Source organism: Balaenoptera ricei, chromosome 8 (genome assembly GCF_028023285.1).
Source record: "Balaenoptera ricei isolate mBalRic1 chromosome 8, mBalRic1.hap2, whole genome shotgun sequence".
NCBI lineage: Eukaryota > Metazoa > Chordata > Mammalia > Artiodactyla > Balaenopteridae > Balaenoptera > Balaenoptera ricei.
In genome coordinates this window covers 14837526-14861733 of record NC_082646.1, presented here as the reverse complement: position 1 = coordinate 14861733, position 24208 = coordinate 14837526, and the positions used below count along the sequence as shown (strand labels likewise).

The 24208-nt window shown below is 49.9% G+C and overlaps 1 protein-coding gene across 1 annotated transcript in view; it reads right to left on the bottom strand.

The window, feature by feature from the left end:
• The window catches only part of DSCAML1 (DS cell adhesion molecule like 1), a 348912-nt gene that overhangs the window by 62027 nt on the left and 262677 nt on the right, over positions 1-24208 (bottom strand). The window contains exons 9-11 of the mRNA XM_059929303.1: positions 16035-16313; positions 15486-15605; positions 14440-14616 (exon numbers count right to left, since the gene is read on the bottom strand). Of these exons, the coding sequence (XP_059785286.1) occupies positions 14440-14616; positions 15486-15605; positions 16035-16313 (576 nt within the window). The remainder of the gene's footprint in view (positions 1-14439; positions 14617-15485; positions 15606-16034; positions 16314-24208) is intronic.

Sequence of the window (24208 nt, the reverse complement as noted above, 5' to 3'; positions counted from 1 at the left end):
TACAGGGGTCCTAGGGAACGAATACAAGGTTCCAGTGTGTGACAGAAATTCCCTGTGCAGAGTTTCCAGGAGGACAGCCACAGCCTGTCCCCATGGAGCTGGAGGGGGCTTCCTGAGGTGGGAGGTTGTGGGCTTCGCCCTCTCTGCTCTGTGGGGAGCCCACCCCCGTTACACCCCCAGCGCCACGGACAGGCTGGCAGCAGGCGAGCAGCGGCGGGAGCATGCCCGGGCCACAGTGCCCTTCCCCGCAGCTTCCACCCCAGCACCTGGCCCTGGGATGCACACCTGCTGCCCATGAGCAGTGCAAGCAGGAGAAAATTTTCTCCGAATCTCGACTTTGCCAGGTCTCAAGTCTCCGTAGACCTGAGAGGCCCACGTGGGAGCCTGATGGTGTCCTGAGGACCGGGCGGGGATGGGGTCAGGGCTTGGGCTGCCGGGGAAAGCCCACCCATGTCACCCTTCCCGGCCCAGGATAGGACAGCTGTTAGTCACACAATGACTCGTGAGTCACCTGGTGAGGTGGGAGCTGTAGGGGTCACTGGGTCCAGCACACTTCTCTGGGTAGAAATCCTGGCAGAAGGGCAGCCAGGGTTCGGCTGCATCAGGGCACCCCCAGCACGAAGCAAACATGTCATCTCTCCACTCCCATTTTTTTTTTTTAATAATTTGAAAAATATTTATTTATTTATTTATTTGGTTGCCCTGGGTCTTAGTTGCGGCTCACCGGCTCCTTAGTTGTGGCGTGCAAACTCTTAGTTGCGGCATGCGTGGGGGATCTAGTTCCTGGACGAGGGATCGAACCCGGGACCCCTGCATTGGGAGCGCAGAGTCTTAACCACTGCGCCACCAGGGAAGTCCCGCCACCTCCTTCATTTTTATTGGTGGCACCGTCATACTTATCCCTTAGCCTGGAGCCCTTGACTCTCCCCCATCCTTTTGCCCAGTCCATCATCCGGGCTGGCACCTGTTCCTTCTCAGCGACTCTTAGGCTTCCCCTTTCTCTCCATTCCCTGCTCAAGACCCGAGGAGCACATCCAGACTTCGGCGCCACTATCCATCCCCTCATCCCCAGCCCTCCTATCAGACGTCCTCCCCACCGCCTCCCACGCCTTCCACCTGCCCGCCCTCCTTTCTTCCCTTTGTCGATCCAAACCCTACCTATTCCTAAGGTTCCACCCGAGTCCTGCTCCCCTAGAAATCTCTGTCTGACCATGTCTGTCCACACTGGGTTTTTCCTTCTCAAATCCAACACTGCACGTGTAACCCCAGACCTTTTTATTTTTTTTTTAAATTTTCCAGTCTGGATGCTTTGTATTTATTAAAGTGAATTTAGCAAGATTTAAGTGTACAAAATCAATGCACATAAAAAAATTTTTTTTCCTATTAGTATAAACAATCAGAAAATGAATCGGACTTTGCCTTGCTTCCTGAAGGTTAGTGCCAGCTTCCTAACTAGTTTGTAAGCACCCTGAGGGCAGGGATGGTGACTTATTATTATTATTTTTTTGGTGACTTATTCTTGCTGTTCTCTGTTTCTCAGACCTTGAGGCCACGTTGGACACATAGGGGCTTCTCAGGAAGTACATGTTTATGGCTTGACCGATCCAATAATTTATTCCGCCCCTGCCATTCAGAGGGGCTTTGATCACAAACGGCGGAGCAGTTCTGGGCTCCCCACTTATGGCAGGGTCTGGAGGCGCTAATGTAGCTCTTGGCCTGTCTGCATTTTCTTATCTAGTAAACTGAGGCACCCAGCGATAGCCCTGACTCCCTTGTGCCTCGAAATTACTGGCACATTTTCCTTGGTTGGCAAGTACAATGAGTGTAATTTTGTTATTACAAATTTTGTTATTAACATCCAGACCTGCTGGAGCTGAATGTAGGGAAAGCCTTGGATGATCCCTTAGAGCCCAGATCCATCTGGAAGGTCTGCCATGTTCACGGTCATGGGGACTGACTGCAGGGGTGACAGTGGAGTGGTGGTGATGTGCTTTGTGCCACCACTGCCCAAAGCCTCTAAGAAGGACGTAAGGGCCCAGATGAGGGCGTGGGACAGGAGCTTTCAAACTGGGAATGGAGGTTGCACAGGCAGGTTCATTCCTGTTCCTTCACTAAAATCTCTCCTGCTGTCAGGGGACCTGGCTTGCTGTGATGATGAGAGGGGGTGGGACTGGGTTGGGGGGTTGTTTCACATGGAGATGGTTTTTTTCCTACCTTAAAACCTTTGTACAGAGGTCCCTTTGGGGGCTGGGTTTGGACGTGACATAATTTGCTCCAATGATACTGTTGGCCTTTGGAGGTCAGTACGATCTCCCATGTTTCTCTGATTTAGACTTGCTTTTTTAAATCAACCCCTAAAACACTAGAGGCCCCAGCTTCTGAAAGATAGGTTCTGGAACTGTGATCACACTGCCTGCCAGGTCTGCACTGGCGCAGCAAATGTCACCCACTCGTTGAGCTCTGTTAATGCCTTGGGGGCTGAGGGAGAGGGAGAGAAGAATCGTGACTTCTCTGAGCACAGGAGCAGACTGAGTCCCAGGGAGAGGGAGTGACTGACCTCAGTTCACCCGGAAGCAGTGGGGGACGTGGGGGACAAGAGATCAGGACTCTCATCTCCCTGGTCAAGGCCTTCCTGTTCCCTAAGCCTTCTACTCATTTTGGCCTCCCTGGGTCCTACATAGGGTGGGGGAGCCCAAGTTGGCCCATGGCTTGACCTCCTGGCCAGGGCTCAGTGGGGGCTGCAGGAAGGAGCCTGGCCTGGTGACAGGATGCATCCAGCCTGGTCTAGAAAGGGAGCTGTGGGCTCTGGGCGGCCATGTCCTTTGGTTGGAGACTCCTTGCCCTGTGGGAAGGGTGGGCGCTGAGGAGGGCAGAAGAGGCCCTCTAGAGCAGGAGCCCCAGTCATCAGGCCTAAGGGAGGTGCTGCTTCTGCCTGACAAGGAGGAGATTCCTTTGGGCAAATTTGAAATTAGGACCACCTCAGGTCATCAGATACACAGTTATCTTTCCAAGGTTTTGCATCCTGACCTCTGCACCAGTGGTCAACCACTCGTGGGTGACCTGGTCTACCCAGGCCCGGGGCTTCCTTCCACCAGGGTGGACACCCCCCGCTTCCCCACTCCCCCAATCCCCACTTGGTTCCTCCTCTCCTCCCTCCTGAATTCTGTGACTCTGCAGCTGCCTGTGCACTCTAGAGGGCTCTTGGATATGGCTTTAATTGGTCTGACATTTTGCTAAACAAACAAATCAAAACTCAGACCAAACAAAGAGCCCTTATGGGTTTAACTGGCCAAGGGCTTTGCCTTGGCCCCATCACTGGAGTTTTCACAGAGTGGAGGAGAGTCTGGGGGATGCAACAGGACCTATCTAATCAGGTAACCTGCGGCACAAGGGGGCTGCCGAGTTCTGTGCAGTAGTGGCATCAAAACACAGCCAGCAAGATAGCCTCATCCACCAGAGGGCAGACAGCAGAAGCAAGAAGAACTACAGTTCTACAGCCTGTGGAAGGAAAACCACATTCACAGAAAGATAGACAAAATGAAAAGGCAGAGGGCTTTGTACCAGATGAAGGAACAAGACAAAACCCCAGAAAAACAACTAAATGAAGTGGAGATAGGCAACCTTCCAGAAAAAGAATTCAGAATAATGATAGTGAAGATGATCCAGGACCTCGGAAAAAGAATGCAGGCAAAGATTGAGAAGATGCAAGAAACGTTTAACAAAGACCTAGAAGAATTAAAGAACAAACGCCTAGAAGAATTAAAGAACAAACACACAGACATGAACAATACAATAACTGAAATGAAAAATACACTAGAAGGAATCAGTAGCAGAATAACTGAGGCAGAAGAACGGATAAGGGACCTGGAAGACAGAATGGTGGAATTCACTGCCACAGAACAGAATAAAGAAAAAAGAATGAAAAGAAATGAAGACAGCCTAAGAGACCTCTGGGACAACATTAAACGCAACAACATTCACATTACAGTGGTCCCAGAAGGAGAAGAGAGACAGAAAGGACCCGAGAAAATATTTGAAGACATTAGAGTCGAAAACTTCCCTAACATGGGAAAGGAAATAGCCACCCAAGTCCAGGAAGCACAGAGAGTCCCAGGCAGGATAAATCCAAGGAGAAACACGCTGAGACACATAGTAATCAAACTGACAAAAATTAAAGACAAAGAAAAATTATTGAAAGCAACAAGGGAAAAATGACAAATAACATACAAGGGAACTCCCATAAGGTTAACAGCTGATTTCTCAGCAGAAACTCTACAAGCCAGAAGGAAGTGACACAATATATTTAAAGTGACAAAAGGGAAGAACCTACAACCAAGATTACTCTACCCGGCAAGGATCTCGTTCAGATTTGAAGGAGAAATCAAAAGCATTACAGACAAGCAAAAGCTAAGAGAATTCAGCACCACCAAACCAACTCTACAACAAATGCTAAAGGAACTTCTCTAAGTGGGAAACACAAGAGAAGAAAAGAATCTACAAAAACAAACCCATAACAATTAAGAAAATGGTAATAGGAACATACATATCGATAATTACCTTAAACGTGAATGGATTAAATGCTCCAACCAAAAGACACAGGCTTGCTGAATGGATACAAAAACAAGACCCATATATATGCTGTCTACAAGAGACCCACTTCAGACCTAGGGACACATACAGACTGAAGGTGAGGGGATGGAAAAAATATTCCATGCAAATGGAAATCAAAAGAAAGCTGGAGTAGCAATACTCAGATAAAATAGACTTTAAAATAAAGAATGTTACAAGAGACAAGGAAGGACACTACATAATGATCAAGGGATCAATCCAAGAAGAAGATATAACAATTATAAATATATATGCACCCAACATGGAGCACCTCAATACATAAGGCAACTGCTAACAGCTATAAAAGAGGAAATCAATAGTAACACAATAATAGTGGGGGACTTTAACACCTCACTTACACCAATGGACAGATTATCCAGACAGAAAATTAATAAGGAAACAGAAGCTTTAAATGACACAACACACCAGATAGATTTAATTGATATTTACAGGATATTCTATCCAAAAACAGTAGATTACACTTTCTTCTCAAGTACACACGGAACATTCTCCAGGATAGATCACATCTTGGGTCACAAATCAAGTCTCGGTAAATTTAAGAAAAATGAAATCATATCAAGCATCTTTTCCAACCACAACACTATGAGATTAGAAATCAATTACAGGGAAAAAAACGGAAAAAACACAAACACATGGAGGCTAAACAATACGTTACTAAATAACCAAGCCATCACTGAGAAAATCAAAAAATACCTAGAGACAAATGACAATGAAAACACGACGATCCAAAACCCATGGGATGCAGCATAAAGCAGTTCTAAGAGGGAAGTTTATAGCAATACAAGCCTACCGCAAGAAACAAGAAAAATCTCAAATAAATCTTTCAGTGTAAGGTTAGATTACACCTAAAGGAACTAGGGAAAGAGGAACAAACAAAACCCAAAGTTAGCAGAAGGAAAGAAATCATAAAGATCAGAGCAGAAATAAATGAAATAGAAACAAAGAAAACAACAGCAAAGATCAATAAAACTAAAAGCTTGTTCTTTGAGAAGATAAACAAAATTGATAAACCATTAGCCAGACTCATCAAGAAAAAGAGGGAGAGGATTCAAATCAATAAAATTAGAAATGAAGACGGAGAAGTTACAACAGACAACACAGAAATACAAAGCATCCTAAGAGACTACTACAAACAATTCTCTGCCAATAAAATGGACAACCTGGAAGAAATGGACAAATTCTTAGAAAGGTATAACCTTCCAAGACTGAACCAGGAAGAAACAGAAAATATGAACAGACCAATCACAAGTAATGAAATTGAAACTGTGATTAAAAATCTTCCAGGGCTTCCCTGGTGGCGCAGTGGTTGAGAGTCTGCCTGCCAATGCAGGGGACACGGGTTCGAGCCCTGGTCTGGGAAGATCCCACATGCCACAGAGCGGCTAGGCCCGTGAGCCACGACTACTGAGCCTGCGTGTCTGGAGCCCGTGCTACGCAACAAGAAAGGCCGTGACAGTGAGAGGCCCACGCACCGCGATGAAGAGTGGACCCCGCTCGCCGGAACTGGAGAAAGCCCTCACACAGAAACGAAGACCCAACACACCCAAAAATAAATAAATAAATTAAAAAAAAAAAAATCTTCCAACAGGGGCTTCCCTGGTGGCGCAGTGGTTGAGAGTCTGCCTGCCAATGCAGGTTCGAGCCCTGGTCTGGGAAGATCCCACATGCCGTGGAGCAACTAGGCCCGTGAGCCACAACTACTGAGCCTGCGTGTCTGGAGCCTGTGCTCTGCAACAGGAGAGACCACGATAGTGAGAGGCCCGCGCACCGCGATGAAGAGTGGCCCCCCCCCGCTTGCTGCAACTAGAGAAAGCCCTCGCACAGAAATGAAGACCCAACACAGCCAAAAATAAATATAAAAATAAACTAAAAAAAAAAAGACCTAAAGAAGAAATACATGGCAAATATCTTTCAAAAAAAAAAAAAAGAAAAATCTTCCAACAAACAAAAGTCCAGGATCAGATGGCTTCACAGGTGACTTCTATCAAACATTTAGAGAAGAGCTAACACCCATCCTTCTCAAACTCTTCCAAAAAATTGCAGAGGAAGGAACACTCCCAAACTCATTCTATGAGGCCACCATCACCCTGATACTAAAACCAGACAAAGATACTACAAAAAAAGAAAATTACAGATTATTATCACTGATGAATATAGATGCAAAAATCCTCAACGAAATACTAGCAAACAGAATCCAACAACACATTAAAAGGATCATACACCATGATCAAGTGGGATTTATCCCAGGGATGCAAGGATTCTTCAATATATGCAAATCAATCAATGTGATACACCATACTAAAAAATTGAGGAATAAAAACCATATGATCATCTCAATAGATGCAGAAAAAGCTTTTGATAAAATTCAACACCCATTTATGATAAAAAACTCTCCAGAAAGTGAGCACAGAGGGAACCTACCTTAACACAATACAGGCCATATAGGACAAGCCCACAGCAAACATCATTCTCAATGGTTAAAAACTGAAAGCATTTCCTCTAAGATGAAGAACAAGACAAGGATGTCCACTCTCACCACTATTATTCAACATAGTTTTGGGAGTCCTAGCCACGGCAATCAGAGAAGAAAAAGAAATCAAAGGAATACAAATTGGAAAAGAAGAAGTAAAACTGTCAGTGTTTGCAGATGACATGATACTATACATAGAGAATCCTAAAGATGCCACCAGAAAACTACTAGAGCTAATCAATGAATCTGGTAAAGTTGCAGGATACAAAATTAATGCACAGAAAGCCCTTGCATTTCTATAAACTAACAATGAAAGATCAGAAAGAGAAATTAAGGAAACAATCCCATTCACCATTGCAACAAACAGAATAAAATACGTAGGAATAAACCTACCTAAGGAGGTAAAAGACCTGTACTCAGAAAACAATAAGACACTGATGAAAGAAATCAAAGATGACAAAAACAGATGGAGAGGTATACCATGTTCTTAGATTAGAAGAGTCAATATTGTGAAAATGACTCTACTACCCAAAGCAATCTACAGATTCAATGCAATCCCTATCAAATTACCTGTGGCATTTTTCACAGAACTAGAACAAAAAATCTTAAAATTTGTATGGAGACACAAAAGACCCCAAATACCCAATGCAGTCTTGAGTGAAAAAAACAGAGCTGGAAGAATCAGACTCCCTGACTTCAGACTATACTACAAAGCTACAGTGATCAAGACCATATTGTACTGGCACAAAAACAGAAATATAGATCAATGGAACAGGATAGAAAGCCCAGAGATAAACCTATGCACCTATGGTCAACTAATCTGTGACAAAGGAGGCAAGGATATATAATGGAGAAAAGACAGTCTCTTCAATATGTGGTGCTGGGAAAACTGGACAACTACATGTAAAAGAATGAAATTAGAACACTCCCTAACACCATACACAAAAATAAACTCAAAATGGATCCGAGACCTAAATGTAAGACTGGACACTATAAAACCCTTAGAGGAAAACGTAGGAGGAACACTGTTTGACATAAATCACAGCAAGATCTTTTTTGATCCACCTCCTAGAGTAATGGAAATAAAAACAAAACTAAACAAATGGGACCTAATGAAACTTAAAAGCTTTTGCAAAGCAAAGGAAACTACAAACAAGATGAAAAGACAACCCTCAGGCTGGGAGAAAATATTTGCAAGCTAATCAATGGACAAAGGATTAATCTCCAAAATATGTAAACAGCTCATGCAGCTCAATATTAAAAAAAATCAAACAACCCAATCCAAAAATGGGCAGAGGATCTAAACAGACATTTCTCCAAAGAAGACATACAGATGGGCAAGAAGCATATGAAAAGCTGCTCAACATCACTAATTATTAGAGAAATGCAAATCAAAACTACAATGAGGTATCACCTCACACCAGTTAGAATGGGCATCATCAGAAAATCTACAAACAACAAATGCTGGAGAGGGTGTGGAGAAAAGGGAACCCTCTTGCACTGTTGGTGGGAATGTAAATTGATACAGCCACTATGGAGAACAGTATGGAAGTTCCTTTAAAAACTAAAAATAGAATTACCATATGACCCAGCAATCCCACTATTGGGCATATACCCTGAGAAAACCATGATTCAAAGAGACACACACACCCCAATGTTCATTGCAGCACTATTTACAATGGCCAGGTCATGGAAGCAACCTAAATGCCCATCGACAGACTAATGGATAAAGAAGTTGTGGTACATATATACAATGGCATATTACTCAGTCATAAAAAGGAACGAAATTGGGTCATTTGTAGAGACGTGGATGGATCTAGAGACTGTCATACAGAGTGAAGTAAGTCAGAAAGAGAAAAACAAATATCGTATATTAACGCATATATGTGGAACCTAGAAAAATGGTAGAGATGAACCTGTTTGCAGGGCAGAAATAGAGACACAGATGTAGAGAACAAACGTATGGACACCAAGGGGGTAAGTGGCGGGGTGGGGGGCGGGTGGTGGTGGGATGAATTGGGAGATTGGGATTGACATGTATACACTGATATGTATAAAATAGATAACTAATAAGAACCTGCTGTACAAAAAAATAAATAAAATAAAATTCAAATATTCAAAAAAAAAAAACAAACCTCAAGAAACACAAAAAACAAAAAAAAAACACAGCCAGCCCCTTGCAACCTGGACTAAGCAGCCTTTCTTTGTACCTGCCTCTTGGTGAAGCATTCTCATTGAAGATGCTTTTTTTTCCCCCACGTGTCATTTGGAGGACGGATTGCCTCTTTCTCCTTTTGGTCATTATCTCTCTTTTTTTTTTAAATTTTACTTTGTAACAGGGAGATAAAAGGTAGCTCTGTGGATGTAGTATTTTCTTCTGTTAATTACATTTATTTTTCAACCAAGTTCTGGGAGGCAGTCTGGTGTCCTGAAAGGACCATGCACACAGCTAGAATCATAGATTGTCTGAGCTGGCAGGGACCTTGGGTTCAGCTATGACTAGATTCTAGTCCAGGCCTCTTATTGTCCAGATGGGGAAAGCGAGGCCCAGAGAAGGGAAGGAATGGCTCGCAGATACGGAGCCAGTGAGTCGGAGTCGGGACCAGCAACCAGTCTTCTGTCTCTTGCTCTGTGCTCTCTCTCCCAAACCGTGAGTCCACAGAGGCAAGCTCCTGTCTCAGCTGGGATGGTATCACCCAATGACCTTGATCCAGCACCTTCCCTTCCCTGAGAAGGAGCTATTGCCCACCAACCTCACAGGCAAGGTATGGGCTCTGTAAATTGTCAAGTGCTGAGTGCTGTGCTGTGACAGTCGTAGGCTGGGCTGTGTGCTCAGGCACTCACGGCCTCAGCACCACCCACGCTCTCGGGGTCAGGGAGGAGTGGGGACCGACTGGGACGGAATGGTTGCCAACACGGGTGTCCAGGGGCTAGGAAAGCCTTTTGCTCCCTTTAACGAACTCTTAGAAATCTGGGGGCTCGAGGAAAGCAATTCTCTAAGAACTACCTCTGGAATCCCAACCGCCATCAGACCCCTGAGCTCCTGGAACTCTGGTTTGGTGCCTGATATGGAGAGTCAACACTGCATAAAAGGAAAACATTTCGCTTCCAAAACCCATAAGCACCTCACATGTATTCTCCCTGCCCATCCTCCCTTCATTCTCCACCAGACACCCTAAGCTCCCCCTTCATCTGATGACACGCATGGCCTTGCTGGCCTCCATGCTCTTGCTATACTTTGTCGTCATCCTGGAATGGAATGACCTTTGCTTCTGTTGGCTCTTGTCAGAATCCTTCTCATCCTTCAAGTCCTACTTAGTGACTGTTGCTTTTGTGGAGCTTTTCTTGGCTTTCCCTTGTTGGCCCTGCAAATTAAAACTGATTACTCCATCCCTGATTCTCTCTGTGTCACATTGTTTGTGGCTTTTTAAGGCACTCATCACTTTGTGTATTATAGTTATTTTGGGTATATGTCTATCTCCTCTTCAAGATCCTAAATTCCCTGAGAATAGCAACTCCATTTTATCCATCACTAGATTTTCAGCACCTAAAACTAATGATTGCTCATGATTATTGAATGTGTATTTGGTGCCAGGTACTGTGTTAATTGCTGTAAGTGTGTGTCTCACTTGGATCCTACTGATGAGTAAATAGCATTATATTTCCAAACTTACAGAGGAGGAAATTGGGGCTTACAGAGATTGCTGTCCAAGATCCCACAGCTATCAAGTGGCAGAGCTGGGATTTGAACCCAGGTCTCTCTGGTTCTAAAGTCTGTGCTCTAATCCACAGAGTTTTATGGACTATTTAGTGAGTGCCCAGTGAGCGTCTGTTGAGTTACCACTGGAAACTGTCAGGGTCAATGGTTCCCAACAGAGGGCAACCACAAACGTCCAATTTGACACTTGAATGCTTTTTATGATGTATATCCCTTTGATATATTTACTCTCTTACTTCTGCTTGGCTAAAGCGGGGATTAAGGTCAGTTTGCCTTCTGAGAGGTCACACAAGTGTGAGGTCTGACAAGGTGGAGCCGTATAGGGTCAACGTTTTCCTGAGCGTGTTACGGGCATCAAGGACAGCCGTGCAATTGGCTTTGTAAATGGCAGGTCTTTCTGTAGCTGGCCTTGCGGGTGGCGGGGGGACAGTGCTGGCGGTGTGGGCTGTCTGAGATGGACTGAGGGATGACCAGGAAGGGCTTAGCCCTGGCAAGCCCATCTGTGACCCACGGGCCCAGGTCCTGTGGGTCCTTCCCTATCTACCTGCGCCTACCTGGGGGAGGTGGGAGAGGTAGAGGGAGAATGAAGGAGGAAAAGGGCAGAGCAGGCAGGGGGAAGGATATCCAAGGGGAGGAGCTGAGGGTGGGTTACCTGAAGCAGTGTGCCCGCAGAAAAGCAGCAGGAAGCAGGATGGAAGTTCCCAAAGAAGGTCAGGACCACCCCCCCATCACCAAACTGTCCCATTGTCACAGGAGCCCCTTCTGGCAGCCAGATGCTGGGTGGAATGATTCAGGCTGATACTGAAAAGCAGTCAGACTCTCCAACCCCAGGCAGAGGCCCCAGCTGTGCTCAGCGCTCTGCACCGACTGCCCTCAGGCCTCAAATTCCTCCTCCTCTCCTGCTGGCATTTGGGGCAGCACAGGGGCCTCTAGCATGGCTGGCAGGTCACTGGGGAGAGCGGGGCTGGAATGGAAGGAGGCGTTTGTGACAGAGAAAGTTGTGCAAGGAAAGGGTCATCCGAGGGGGCACACGTGGGTGAGGGTCTAGAGACCCCGAGTGTGCAGAGGGTGTGGGAGGGGGCACAGCTGGAAAGCAACCTGTGGGGGAGGGCCGTGTGAGGGGGGATGCTGCGTGAGCAGCTCGCAGAGACTGTGTCACAGGCAGCCGATGAGGGAGGCGCGGCGAGTGGGAGAATATGAGCCGGAGACGGAGCAGATGAAAGGAAGGTGTGCGCCTGTGCCTCACTATGGAAGGAAGCAGAGCTAAGTGACAAGGTGGCTGGAATGAGGACAAGGGGGAAGACGGAAGGAACAAGGTCCAGATGCTGCTCACAAGTGAGGACAAGTAGTACGGAGCTCCCATCATCCCTTGGGAAGAGGGGCCAGAGGCGGACGCTACTGCGAGCGTAGTGGCTGAGTGTGCGACCTGGTGCTGCACGTGTTCACGAGGCTGCCCTGGATTTACGAGATGTGTGCTCGTAGCTGCTGCCTGGGTCGTGAAGTGAGGATGGCACTGAAAAATGCAGGTCCAGAGGGGAGAAGCGAATTGCCCAGGACGCCCCAGGACATCAGGGACAGGCCGACGTGAACTGGGTCACCATGCACACAGCCCACCTCCTGACCCCTGCGTCTCCCTTCACCCACATCCACCTCAGCGCCACAGAGAAGACACGGGTCACAAAGGCACTGCCACGCTTGCCCAGTAGAATCCCCTAACTTAGAGAAAAAGGGCAAAGACCAAAAAAGAAAAAAAAAAAGCCTGGGAGTTTGGGCTCTTTTCTCCTGCTGACGGTGGGGAGATAAGGATCAAATACCAAGGACAGCGATAGTTCCACGAGGTGCCTACTATTCCTCTTGCCTCACGCAGGCAGAATTAGCAAAGTTCTCCCCGGCTGAGGGATGTAGATTGATTGCCTGGTTTTATTAAGGACAAAGTGCTTTTTGATAGTGTGAGGGAAGAGCTCCCCAGGGCGGGGATTCCGGTGCCTGGAGCTTCCCGAGCATCGATCGATTGCTGGGGCTTCCCCGTCTTGTGCTGAGTGAGTGAGGGTTTGGCAAGCAATAAAGAAGCTATGATTCTTAAAGGCGGGGACTCCAGGGAGATGCTGGGCTGGCCACACACTGGGCGCTGCTCTCAGCTGCCTTTCCTACACGTACCTTGGAGTGTCTCCCATTAAAAACGAAACTGGTGACTAAATCTCTGACGGCCTACTGGGTGCCAGTTACCATACTGGTTGCATTATCCATGTCATCTGACTTACTCTTGATACAAAACATAACAGGTAAGGCGCTCTCTTGACCCTCCTTTTGTACATCAGGAAAATGAGATACAGAGGCCAAGGAAACCCGCAGAGGTCACTGTAATTACCACACGGCGCCCAGATTCACAGTTGGCTTGGTCAGATGCTAAAACTCAGGCTCTTACTGCTGTTCTCCGTGGCCCATGGTCTGTTTCATGACAAAGGGCCAGACACTGTCCTGACATGATTCCTGGGGGCTCACTATACAGACACCTAAGAACGTAAAGGGATAGGCTTGTCCAGTAGGAATGTCTGTGCGTGACTTAACAGAACTCAGGGATATTCTAGAGTTCAACGCCATTGATTCTGGCTCTAGGTCTGGGGATTTAGAAGCCAGAGATACGGTACTGAGCTAGAGTGAGTTTTATTGCTCTTTTGGCTTTTCCGAAGCCTTTTCCCCTTTCCATGATCAGTTCCTGTGTTATTTACGATGATTTTGGAGCTGAGTGGGCTGGGAATGAACCTCTAGCACAGGTGAGGAAAGGAACCTAGAAACGTAAAGTCACTTGCCCAAAGCCAGGAAGCTCATCAGGCGGATCTGGAATTGGAACCCAGGATTTCTGCCCATAGGCCTATCTCCTACATTGCATACGTGGTCTCCTCCTTGCTAAGCCACAAACAGGTTAGGGCTTCCTTGGTGGCGCAGTGGTTGAGAATCTGCCTGCCAATGTAGGGGACACGGGTTCGAGCCCTGGTCTGGGAAGATCCCACATGCCGCGGAGCAGCTGGGCCCGTGAGCCACAACTACTGAGCCCGCGCGTCTGGAGCCTGTGCTCCGCAACAAGAGAGGCCGCGATAGTGAGAGGCCCGAGCACCGCGATGAAGAGTGGCCCTCGCTTGCCACAACTAGAGAAAGCCCTCGCACAGAAACGAAGACCCAACACAGCCATAAATAAATAAATAAATAAATAAATAATTTAAAAAAAAACCCATTCATTAAAAAAAAAACAGGTTATACACTAGCAAGTGTACATTAAATAAAAGAAATAAATTGTTTGATATGACTATTCAGATGGAATTGCCAACCTACAGAGCAAAATAAATGGGATGTCGTACGATACTGTGGTACAGCAAATCATGAGCTTATCACGACTGGAATGGAGTGAACTGGGGCCATTTAGAGTGAGGCCATTGTTTTAGATGAGAGTGCTTTTGAATCCCCCATCAGAGGTTCCCAAGCCCACCTCTGTCTAGGAATCCTTCCTGCCTTCCCTTCACAGAAGGAGCAATGGAAACCAAATGGGGAGGCAGGGTGAGTGCAGAGATGGGCCTTGCTCTATGATCAGGGGGTGTTCGGAGGGTCGCATGGGGGCAAGACTCACTCTTAACAGTGAGGAACATGGACTTGCTGATGTCGGTGCCCACGCCGTTGCTGGCCTGGCAGAGGTAGTAGCCGATGTCCTCTTCCAGGACGTGGCGGATCAGTAGCGAGCTGTTGGGCAGGATCTGGATGCGGCCGGTGAGGGGTACTGGGTGGTATTGCTGGGGGTTCCCGCTCCCTGAAACGAGGCGGCAGTTAGGAGGTCTGGTGTCTAGGCCGGGGAGGGTCGGAGTGCCTCAAGGAGTGGCCCTGATACCTTTCTCTTGCTGATTTGGGCCATTCTGTAGCATCCCCAAAGTGCTGGGAGCTCACATAGTTCTTGCTTCCTGGGAAACAGGAAAGACCCTCACAAAAGTCTGACCCTGCCTCAGATCTGAGGTATGGAGATGGAGTTGGGGGGCCTCAGCTCAATGCCCACCTTGGCACTGAGCTTCCTTTGGGCTGAATTCCTTGGAGGGGAAGAAAGAGTTATCTTCGGGCCACTTGGCAATAGGCAAAGGGAGGATTGAGCCCTCAAATGGCAGTTTCCTGGTTGTAGGCAGTCAGGCCTTCGAAAGAAGCCAGCCATCCTCCAAGGGGGGCTTTGGATGCTTCCTCCCATTGCCCCAGAGTCAGCCATGGACACAGTAAGGATAAGAGGTTGGCGCAGGGCTCAGTCAGAAACCAGATGCATCCTTGGGATGAAGTTGGGTTCCAAGAAGGAAGATCCCAGAATAGGTTTGACTGGTGAGAAGCAGGGGTCAGTGAGACTCTGGGACCCTAGGGTGGGGTAGGGAGAATACTGAGTTCTAGGGTTGGAGGCGGGAGGGGAGAGGTCAATCTATGGGGACAAGAGGAAACCTGGAATTAGCATGACAGCTGTTCCTGGTCCATAGACCCTTGGGTGTGGCTGAGGATGACTTCCAGTTCAGGTATAGCCTGGGATCCCCTTAAAGTTCAGAACCCAGGGCTAGGAGTCATGTGTAGAGACCAGGCCCAAGTCGCATTAGTATCCTCCCCATCCCATCCCTGGCCATGCTCAGAGATGCTGGCTGGCCAGGGGCTTACCCTTGGCATGCTTCCACATGACCTTGGGTGGGGGATAGCCGTCCACCGAGCAGTTGAGCACACCAGCCTTGCCATAGATGCCATCCTGGTTGTTGGGCTGCACCACGAATCGAGGGGGCACTGCAGAAAGAGGGAAGGTGTGGGAGGAACAGATCATCTCGGTCTCTGATAGGTTTTCTGGGGGCTTTGGGCACCTTCCATTCAACATTAGCCCGGCCTGGACCATTATAAAGTTGGGAGCAGGCACCTCTGAACATCTGAAACCCAAGATGTTGAGAGCTTCTGCCAGTCGTACTGGGTTGGGAGCTGGGAATTCTGAGTGCCAATTCTGACTTCACCAGTGACCAACTGAGCCAGGGTCTTCCCCTCTCATGGCCTCAGTGTCCTGGCCTGGAGAGTAAGAGATTTGAACCTCTTGATCTTTAAGGCCCCTGCCAGAGTCAACTTTCTCTGAGCCCGTGATTCAAACTTGAAATCTAGAGAGCGTTTTTAGCAGCAGACAGAGCTGGACCCTTCCTCCCCGCAACCTCGCTGGCCCGTCTCACTCACCGCGCACGATGAGCTGGCGCTCCCTGCTCACGGTGGCCGCTGTGTTGCTGGCGATGCATGTGTAGTTGCCATTGTGCTTGAGGGAGACGCTGGAGATCTGCAGGGAGCTCATGAATTCCTTGCTCTCGATGGTCACGCCCGAGCCTGAGATGATCACCTGTCCATCTTTCCTCCAGGTGATGCGGATGGGCATGTCCCCCGAGGACACCACGCAGGGGATGTAGAGCAGCTGGCCAATGGAGGCAGGCGGGAACTCGAAGGGCTGGATGAGAGGGGGCACTGGGAAGGCAAGGGGAGCGCTGCTGTCAGGCCCCCACCCTCCCCAGCCTGGCCGGCAGCATGCCCCTCCCTGCCTGGCCTTCGGGCTCCTCCCAGCCCTGCGGTGGGCTGTGAACAGAGTTCCCTGGGCACTGGTGCCTCTTTTGCCGTATATGCAGAATCTCCTGGGGTGCCCCGTCATTGTCCCCTGGCTCCCGTCCCTCTGCCCACCCAGGCCTGGATCTGCTGTCTCTGTTCAGGGCCTGGGCCGGCCTGAACTAATCATGACCTTCAGATTTGTCCTGGAGCTTGCATGGTGATGACTTATGTGCTTCTTGACTCCTGTCTGCTTGCTGACACACTGCCCAGCTTTTAACCTGACTTCCCTGTCATTCCTCGGTGCCCCTGTGCTCACTGTCTCATCCCAGAGCTGAGTCTCCCAGAGGCCTGCGGGCCTGGGATGGGTAGAGATGACGTGCCTCAGATGCTGAGGCTGTCCTTCGTGTGCACCCCACAGCTGCTCATCTAAAGCCAGGCTGTTGTAGCCTGGTCTCCTCCTGTAGAGGTCTCATCACCCACCCCATTGTCTTCATGCATTAGGATGGGCGAGAGGAAGCTCCCATCACTGGTTGTTTTCAGCTCCTTCATACATACCTCCCACCAATAATGTGATATGGGCTTAATTGTCCCCACTATACAGATGAGAAAACTGAGGTTCAGAGCAGAGAATTCATTTGCCTTAGATCACGCAGCTCATAAGAGGGGACTGTGGGATTTGAAACCTGATCTGTCTGCTCTCCAAGTCCAAGCTCTCTTTCTTATGCTACCTGGTTGCCTTGTTGAGAAAGCCCCAAACATGCCCAGACCAGAGACCCCTTTGTCTCATAAACGAGCTCCCCTTGGGTGGCAGGAAAGAGCAGAGAGGGAGCCCTGTCGTCTGCGAGATAACCAGTTGGTTAGACTCACCCAGCTAAACGTCATCCACATAGCCCCCACCCCCAGAGATTCGGCCCTCCCCCTCTCCTACTGCCCACATCTCAGCCCCTGTGGGGGCCTGTCTGGAGCCTGAGCCTCTGCAAGAGGGATCCTCCTTTCTCAGCTCTGGCTAGAGCAACAGCCATTATCTTTATGATAACTCAATTAGGCCACAGTGACTTCCCCAGCAAGTTGGGGGGAGAAGAGAGAGAAGGAGACAATTAGCTTAACAAAGATGAGCACCCAGTAGATGAGATATCCTTTCTGCAGTCAAATAATTAAATTACAAGGCTGTCCACAGTCCTCTGGCCTTCTCCCAGGCACCAGCCCCACCCCTCCTTGGAAGCTTGCTACTCTTCCCCACCCAGAGTGGACACAGCAGGGGGTGAACCCTGAGGGGAAAAGGATAGGTGACATCATATGCATGCCCAAGGCACCCCAAGGATTTTCAGGGCTCCGTAGGAAGCGGCTCCTGTGAAGTGGCCAGGTGTGGACAGGGCAAAACCCTTGGCAGCCTTTTGGATCTCTGGGGAAGTTCCTGGTCAAGAGTTCTAGGTCCAGAGGAAGTGACATTTAGAAGGGCTGTTGCCCCCATGCCCTATGGGATGAGAACAGGGGCCTTAACTGACCTCCTCAATGTCACCTCCCACCTTACCCTTCACTCTGGCCATGGGGGCTCCATCGGTTTTCCATAAACACCCACAGCTCCGAAATTCAGCCCAGGCCTGGGTGAACACAGCTGGGCCCTGGGTGGAATAACCACCATGGGCCCAAATCCAGGTCCTCAGTCCAGGTTTTCTGGGGCTCTGGTCATTGTCTGGATCTCCCCACCCCCAAACTCTGGCTGCTGCTACTCCCTGGGCTGGGGCCTTGCCCCCAGTATTCTGAGTGGTTTGTGGGGCCTTGGATATCTCCAGAGAGATTTGTCTGGAACCCTGACTCTAGTAATGGCCCAATGCTCATTGCTGAGATTTCCCAGAGATTCCTCATTGGGCTCCCACCGCCCCTTTTGGGGTCCTTTGATCAGATTGAGTCCTCTGGCCTCCTTGGACTTTTTGATGGAATTGTTGCAGAGACCCAGATCTGCCAGCCAGTTTGTCTCCTTAGGTTTAGCAGAACCAGTTCTGGTCCAGTCTTCCTTCCCACAAAGACCCAAATCTAGAGCCCAGCAGTCCTCATGGGAAACTCCTCTCCGTCCTTTCAGACCCCGCTCCAGTACCACCTCCTCTGTGAAGCCTGCCCTCCTCCTGCACAGCCCTGCAACACCTGGTTCACACCTTGATCATGGCACTCATCACATGCCGGTGGGGTATCTGTTTGCATTACCACCTTCCCTGGGTGTCTGGGAGTTCCTGCAGGGCAGTAACTAGGACTTATTTACCTGGCAAACTGTAGGAGCCCAATAAATGCTTGTCAGGGGAGTAAATGAATAAATATATGTCTGGATATCATTTCCTGGGTTGACCTTAGAAATTTACCTATGAGGTGGGCAAGGGGTGGGGAGAGCACAGGATGGGGGTTCATCCAGAAAAAGAGGGAGCTCTACCCTCTTCCTCAAGATGCTGTATTTATGCTACAGAATTTTGGAGCTGGGAGCTTCTCCCTTGGTTCTTCCTGAGGTTCAGGCCCTTGCTAGCACCAGAGCTGGCTCCTTTAAGAGCCCTAGGGACATGGGGAGAGTCGTGGCAGTCATGAGGGCCTGCAGAGGGGAATGTGTGGGTCAAGCAAGGAGCTGGGGGGCTCTGCCTAGAGAGGAGAGGGCCTTGCCCCAGGGATGGATGGCCAAGCGCTCCATTTCCGTTGAGGACAGAGCAAGTGGAGACTGAAACTAGGCAGGGAGATTTAGCTCAGGCAAGGGAAAGATTGTCTCTCTCAGTAAGAAGGGATTTAGATAATGGAATAAGTTACTAAGGCAGGTTAATTCATTAATTAACTAATTCATCTAATATTTATGAAATGCCTGCTCTGTGAAGGCATTATGCTCCGGGTGGGCTGGGGAAAGTAGAAGCATGCTTAAAATATGGATAGAACCTCAGGAAGCATAGCATTTGCTCGGGAAGTTAAGACATTTCCCTCAGTGGTTATTGGACAAGCACCACCTGAATACACAGATACTGAACTCAGAGACGAGAAGAGGTGTCATCTGGTTGGGTGAACGCAGCTGCATGGAGGAGGTGGCATTTGGACTGAGGGTCAAAGGATGCACGTGCTTTACAAAATATATGGAGTGAGAGCATGGGAAAAGGCTGAGACAAGAGGCAGAGGCCAACCAGGGGCTGTCACTCCCTTCCGGTCTTCAGGAATAACCCTGATGGCAATTCGAGCAGCCAGGGAAGGAGAGAGCAGCCAACCTCCATCCTGGGGGGGTTAGGCATTCACCCGGGCCAGCCAGAGCTCTCTAGTGCACTGCTGCCCTGCTGGAAGTAGATGGCCAAATCACCCCCAGGAGTCCAAGGAGTAAGGGTCTTTACTTCCCGCCCCACTCTGCCCTGCTGCAGGTTGATGGGGCAGGTGTGGTTCTGTGGGGGGCGGTAAGTGTCCCCTTAGAAACTCCTTGGTGGGAGTGGTAGAGGCCAGAGCTGCTCACAGAGTTCCTCGGCCCCAGGCTGGCATTCCGACAACCCTATAACTCCAGCACGTGAGGACCGCCTGGAGGGAGAAGAAAGCCTAGGGATCCCGGCTCCTTCACGGGCTCGCTGAATACCAGCAGGAGGCTGCGAGTGGGAGGCTCTGAGAAGCAGGGTGGGGCGCCCCGTGATGTGGACATGGGACTGCTTTCTGAGCTGTGAGTCTGTGGTGTCTCCCCTGCGCTCAGAGGTGGACACGGGCTTGTTGAGTGTGTGTGTATGTCCATTTCCACTTCTGTGAAAGAAGAAGCTGAGGCTCGGATCACCTCCATGGCGGTGATGACAAGGGACCTCTTCAGGGTTGACAGTCCACAAGGACTTCCCTCTTGCCCATGACTCCTAGCATTTCCCCAGCACATGGCCTGCATGTAAGGGGCGTGGATGCCGCAGAACCAAGGGATTTATCTCTGGAAGCCCTGCTCTGGCCACAGTCATCTTTGGTGAGAGGGCAACTCAGTCAGCTGTGAGGGAAGCAGGGTCAGAGCAAGATGCTGTGATGGCGAGAGGTCAGAGGCTGGCGTGGCTGAAAAGACACAGCGGTCAGGCAGTCCCTGTGGTCCCTGGCCACCATAAAGCTGTTTCGGCCACTTGTTTGGGGGTGTTGCACAGAGGAGGGCATGCTGACCACCAGTCCAGCCCATAAACACTTTACGGTGTCTCTCATGATCTCTCTTCGGGACCAAACCTTTTTATTTATTGCATCATTTAGCAGAGAATGGGCACTGTGTGAAGGTGGAGCTTCTCTGCTTGTGCAGCACGGAGATGGGGAAAGACTCTGTAATCCAAGAGTGACGTGGGCCAGCTGCCTCGTCACCACCACCCTGTCTCTGCCCCCGAGCCTCAGTTTTCTCATCTGCAAAATGGGGGAGTTGGATGAAGTAACCTCTAAAGCCTGATGCTGATTTTCCAGTTGTAACGAGTCTAATATTATAGGAATATTCATAACTCACTTCAGTTTTTTTAATGCAACCCCCTCTTCTCAGGCAGGCCTTCCCTGACCACCCTATTTAAAATTGCAGGGCTTCCCTGGTGGCGCAGTGGTTGAGAATCTGCCTGCTAATGCAGGGGACATGGGTTCGAGCCCTGGTCTGGGAAGATCCCACATGCCGCGGAGCAACTGGGCCCGTGAGCCACAACTACTGAGCCTGCGCATCTGGAGCCTGTGCTCCGCGACAAGAGAGGCCGCGATAGTGAGAGGCCCGCGCACCGCGATGAAGAGTGGCCCCCGCTCGCCGCAACTAGAGAAAGCCCTCGCACAGAAACGAAGACCCAACACAGCCAAAAATAAATAAATAAATTTTTAAAAAAAAGAAAGGGGAAACGTCCGGCTGCATATCACAAAGCTCCAACAGTCCCTTGATTGAAATTGCAAACCACTCTTCCTGCCCCTTGGCACTCTGATTCCCACTCCCTATTTGACATGAGACATCTTTCACGGATTTCACGTTATTAACCATTTCCCTAATAGAATGTAAGCTCCCCAAGGGCAGGAATTTTTGTCTGTCTTGAGCACAGCTGTGTTCATAGAAGAGCGCCTGGAATATAGGGGGTGCATGGTTAATGTCACTGAATGAATAAACAGACACTGCTCCATCCTCCTCCTCATCGTGGACACCGCCGTCACCGTGATCCGCTGTCTGTCCTGTAAGGAGGGTGCTTGCTCCTGTGCTCCCGGCTCCCTCTGCCGAGGAAAAGGGCTGTTGGCAGCAACATCCTTGGCACTCCCTCCCCGCAGTACATTTGGCAATCTGCCCCTGCGGAACCTGTTGTTCCCCCTTCCTCTGGATTCTGGTGTGTTCCTTCCAAAACTCCACCTGTGCCAATGGCAGGCATTTGGCCAGGGGGTTGGCTCTCTCTTAAGCCCCCTGATCATAGAAACCCCCAACACATTCTCTGGGGTGGAAGGGGGCCTCCCCGAAGGCTCCAAGCACACGGCAGGGACTTGCTGAGCAGCAAGGGAAGAAAGAGTGTGGATGAGGAGTACAGGCACTCGGGAGTGAGGGTGCGTGCGTGCGTGCATGTGTGTGTGTGTGTCTGTGTGTGTTGGCACTACCTCTGGGTCCTGGCCTTACTGAGCATGGGCAGAAAGCACCTCATGCCCTTGTTTTGGCTCCGGAGGCTCAGATGTGCGGGTGGAGATGTTCCCTCACTGAGCCAAAGCCAAGAAGCCCCACTTGCAGCCCTGCCTTCTTAGTTAATTAAACATTCGGCCTGCGTGCCCAGAGATGCTTTTATGCTACATTGTTTTTCAGCTACAGAGGGCCCTAAAGACACCAAATCTAGGTTGGATCTCTGGGCCCTCCTCTTGGCATCCTGCCAAGGATCTCTCTGGGTGCCCAGAGACAAGCACTCGCCTTCCCCACAGCCTGGCTCTCCCCTGCCAGTCAGTGCCACATGCACCCAAGCCCAGGCAGCCCTCGAAGCATCCTCACCCGCTCTCCCCTCGGCCCTCCTGCCTTGCTGGATCACAACAGGCTCACTGAGGTGACATTTTCTATGGTAGCACCTGCAGCCACCTTTCGTGGCTCAGCAATGTTGCTTCACAGGAGGATACAGACAGAGGGAACATCTGTGTATATGCAACTGCATGTGTGTATGTGTGCAAGTGTGGACAGGCTAACGTGTCTATTTGTTGCACGCACATGCATACAATGCGTACAGTACGTCCACACGTGTGTACTCATGTACACAGGTCTCTGCACATGTGTGTGCATGCATGTGCATGTGTGTCTGGTGTGTTCTGCTCTCCTCAGCTCAGTGTTTGAAAAATTCATCAGAAGACAAGCAGTCCCAGAAGGAGTGGAGTCAGCAGTGGTTTTTCCAGCTTATGGAGCAGCGTGGGTTTATGCCCCGCCCTGCCTGCGGGCTCTTGGCCTCACAGAGAGATGGGGGGTAGGACTTCCAACAAATCTCAAGCTTCTAGTGCCCTGTCCTGCCCCCACTCGCCCTTTCCTACACTCCAGGTCTCTGCTCTGATCCTCTGGGTGGGACGCGCGTCCCAGCCAGGCAGCAGGAGTGGGGTGGAGAGCGCTGCCCTCGGGCCCTGTCCCCCTCTCCCCCAGAGTCGGGGCCCCTTTCCACGCCCAGGGGCACCTCCTCCACCCTCCTCCTTGAGCAGCTCTTAGAACAGCACGTCAGCTAATCAAGCAGCTTGCTCATAATCAGCTCTGATGGGTTCTTCTGCAAAAGTGCATTCTAATGAAGTGGGGAGAGGGAGACTGGGAGAGAGCGGGGATGATGGGTTTAAGCTTTCGGACAGGCAGGGGCACGGGGTCCCAGGGCCCCCATACAAATGCTGCTTCTCGGGCTGGAGAGAAAACAAGTGACTATAGCCCTTCTGGGGCTGGATTTGCAGACCCTGCGGGTAGGGAAGGGGCCATGTGTGCACACCCGCCTGTGTACTATACACACACATATGCCCATGCTTTTGAACTCCAAGCTCGTGCTGTGTGCCGGGAGCCACATGTGCCCGGTGCAGGGGCTCTGCCCTCTGAGATCACACACACACGCGCCCCTTTCCCTCTCCCAGGGCTGGGAGACATTGTCGCTCAGCACAATCACAACAGGCCCAGCGAGTCGCTGAGACGGAATGCATCAGATTCAATTCATTAGGACTGATCGCTCCCTGAATGGGGCTGAATAATTGATGAGCAGATGCAGCTTTCAGGATGTTCCGCATACTCCGAGGCTCGCTGGAGCCCTGTTATTTATTTATTTTTTTAAGCCAACAAACCCGGCCAAATGCTCGCTGGTGCAGGCGGGTGAAGGGAGTAGAGCAAAGGTTAGATGTTTTAATATGTGATGTTTACACTGTAAACTCTCGGTCCACAGCTTGTGACAGAAATGGATACAGGCGGGTCGCCCCGAGATGCTGGGAACGGGAGGCAGGCCGGGGATGGGGCCTGGGGGCTGTGAGGTTCCTGCCGGCACAAGGCCCCTGGGTTGGGCAAAGGTTTTAGGCTGAAAGGGGGGTCCAGGATGCCCCTCAGGCTGGCTGGGGTGCAGCAGTCGGGGGGCCGGCAGTGAGGCAGATGCTGTTAGGGTCTCCTCTCTCCTCCCCAGGCTGGAGATGGGCCCCCGAGACAGCCCCTCCCCCAGTTCTCAGGCTCAGAGCCAGGCTTCCCGGAAAGTCACTCCAACCCAGACTAATGTCTCAGTTTCAGCTCAAGAAACACACACTGTCTGGCACTGTGACAGGTGGTGGGTGCACAAGGGGGCATGTGACACGGCCCCAGTGTGCCGATGAGAGTGAGCCCTGGTGACAAGTGAGCAGAGGAGCGAAGCACTGATTGCACGTTTTGCTGCTACCTTCCG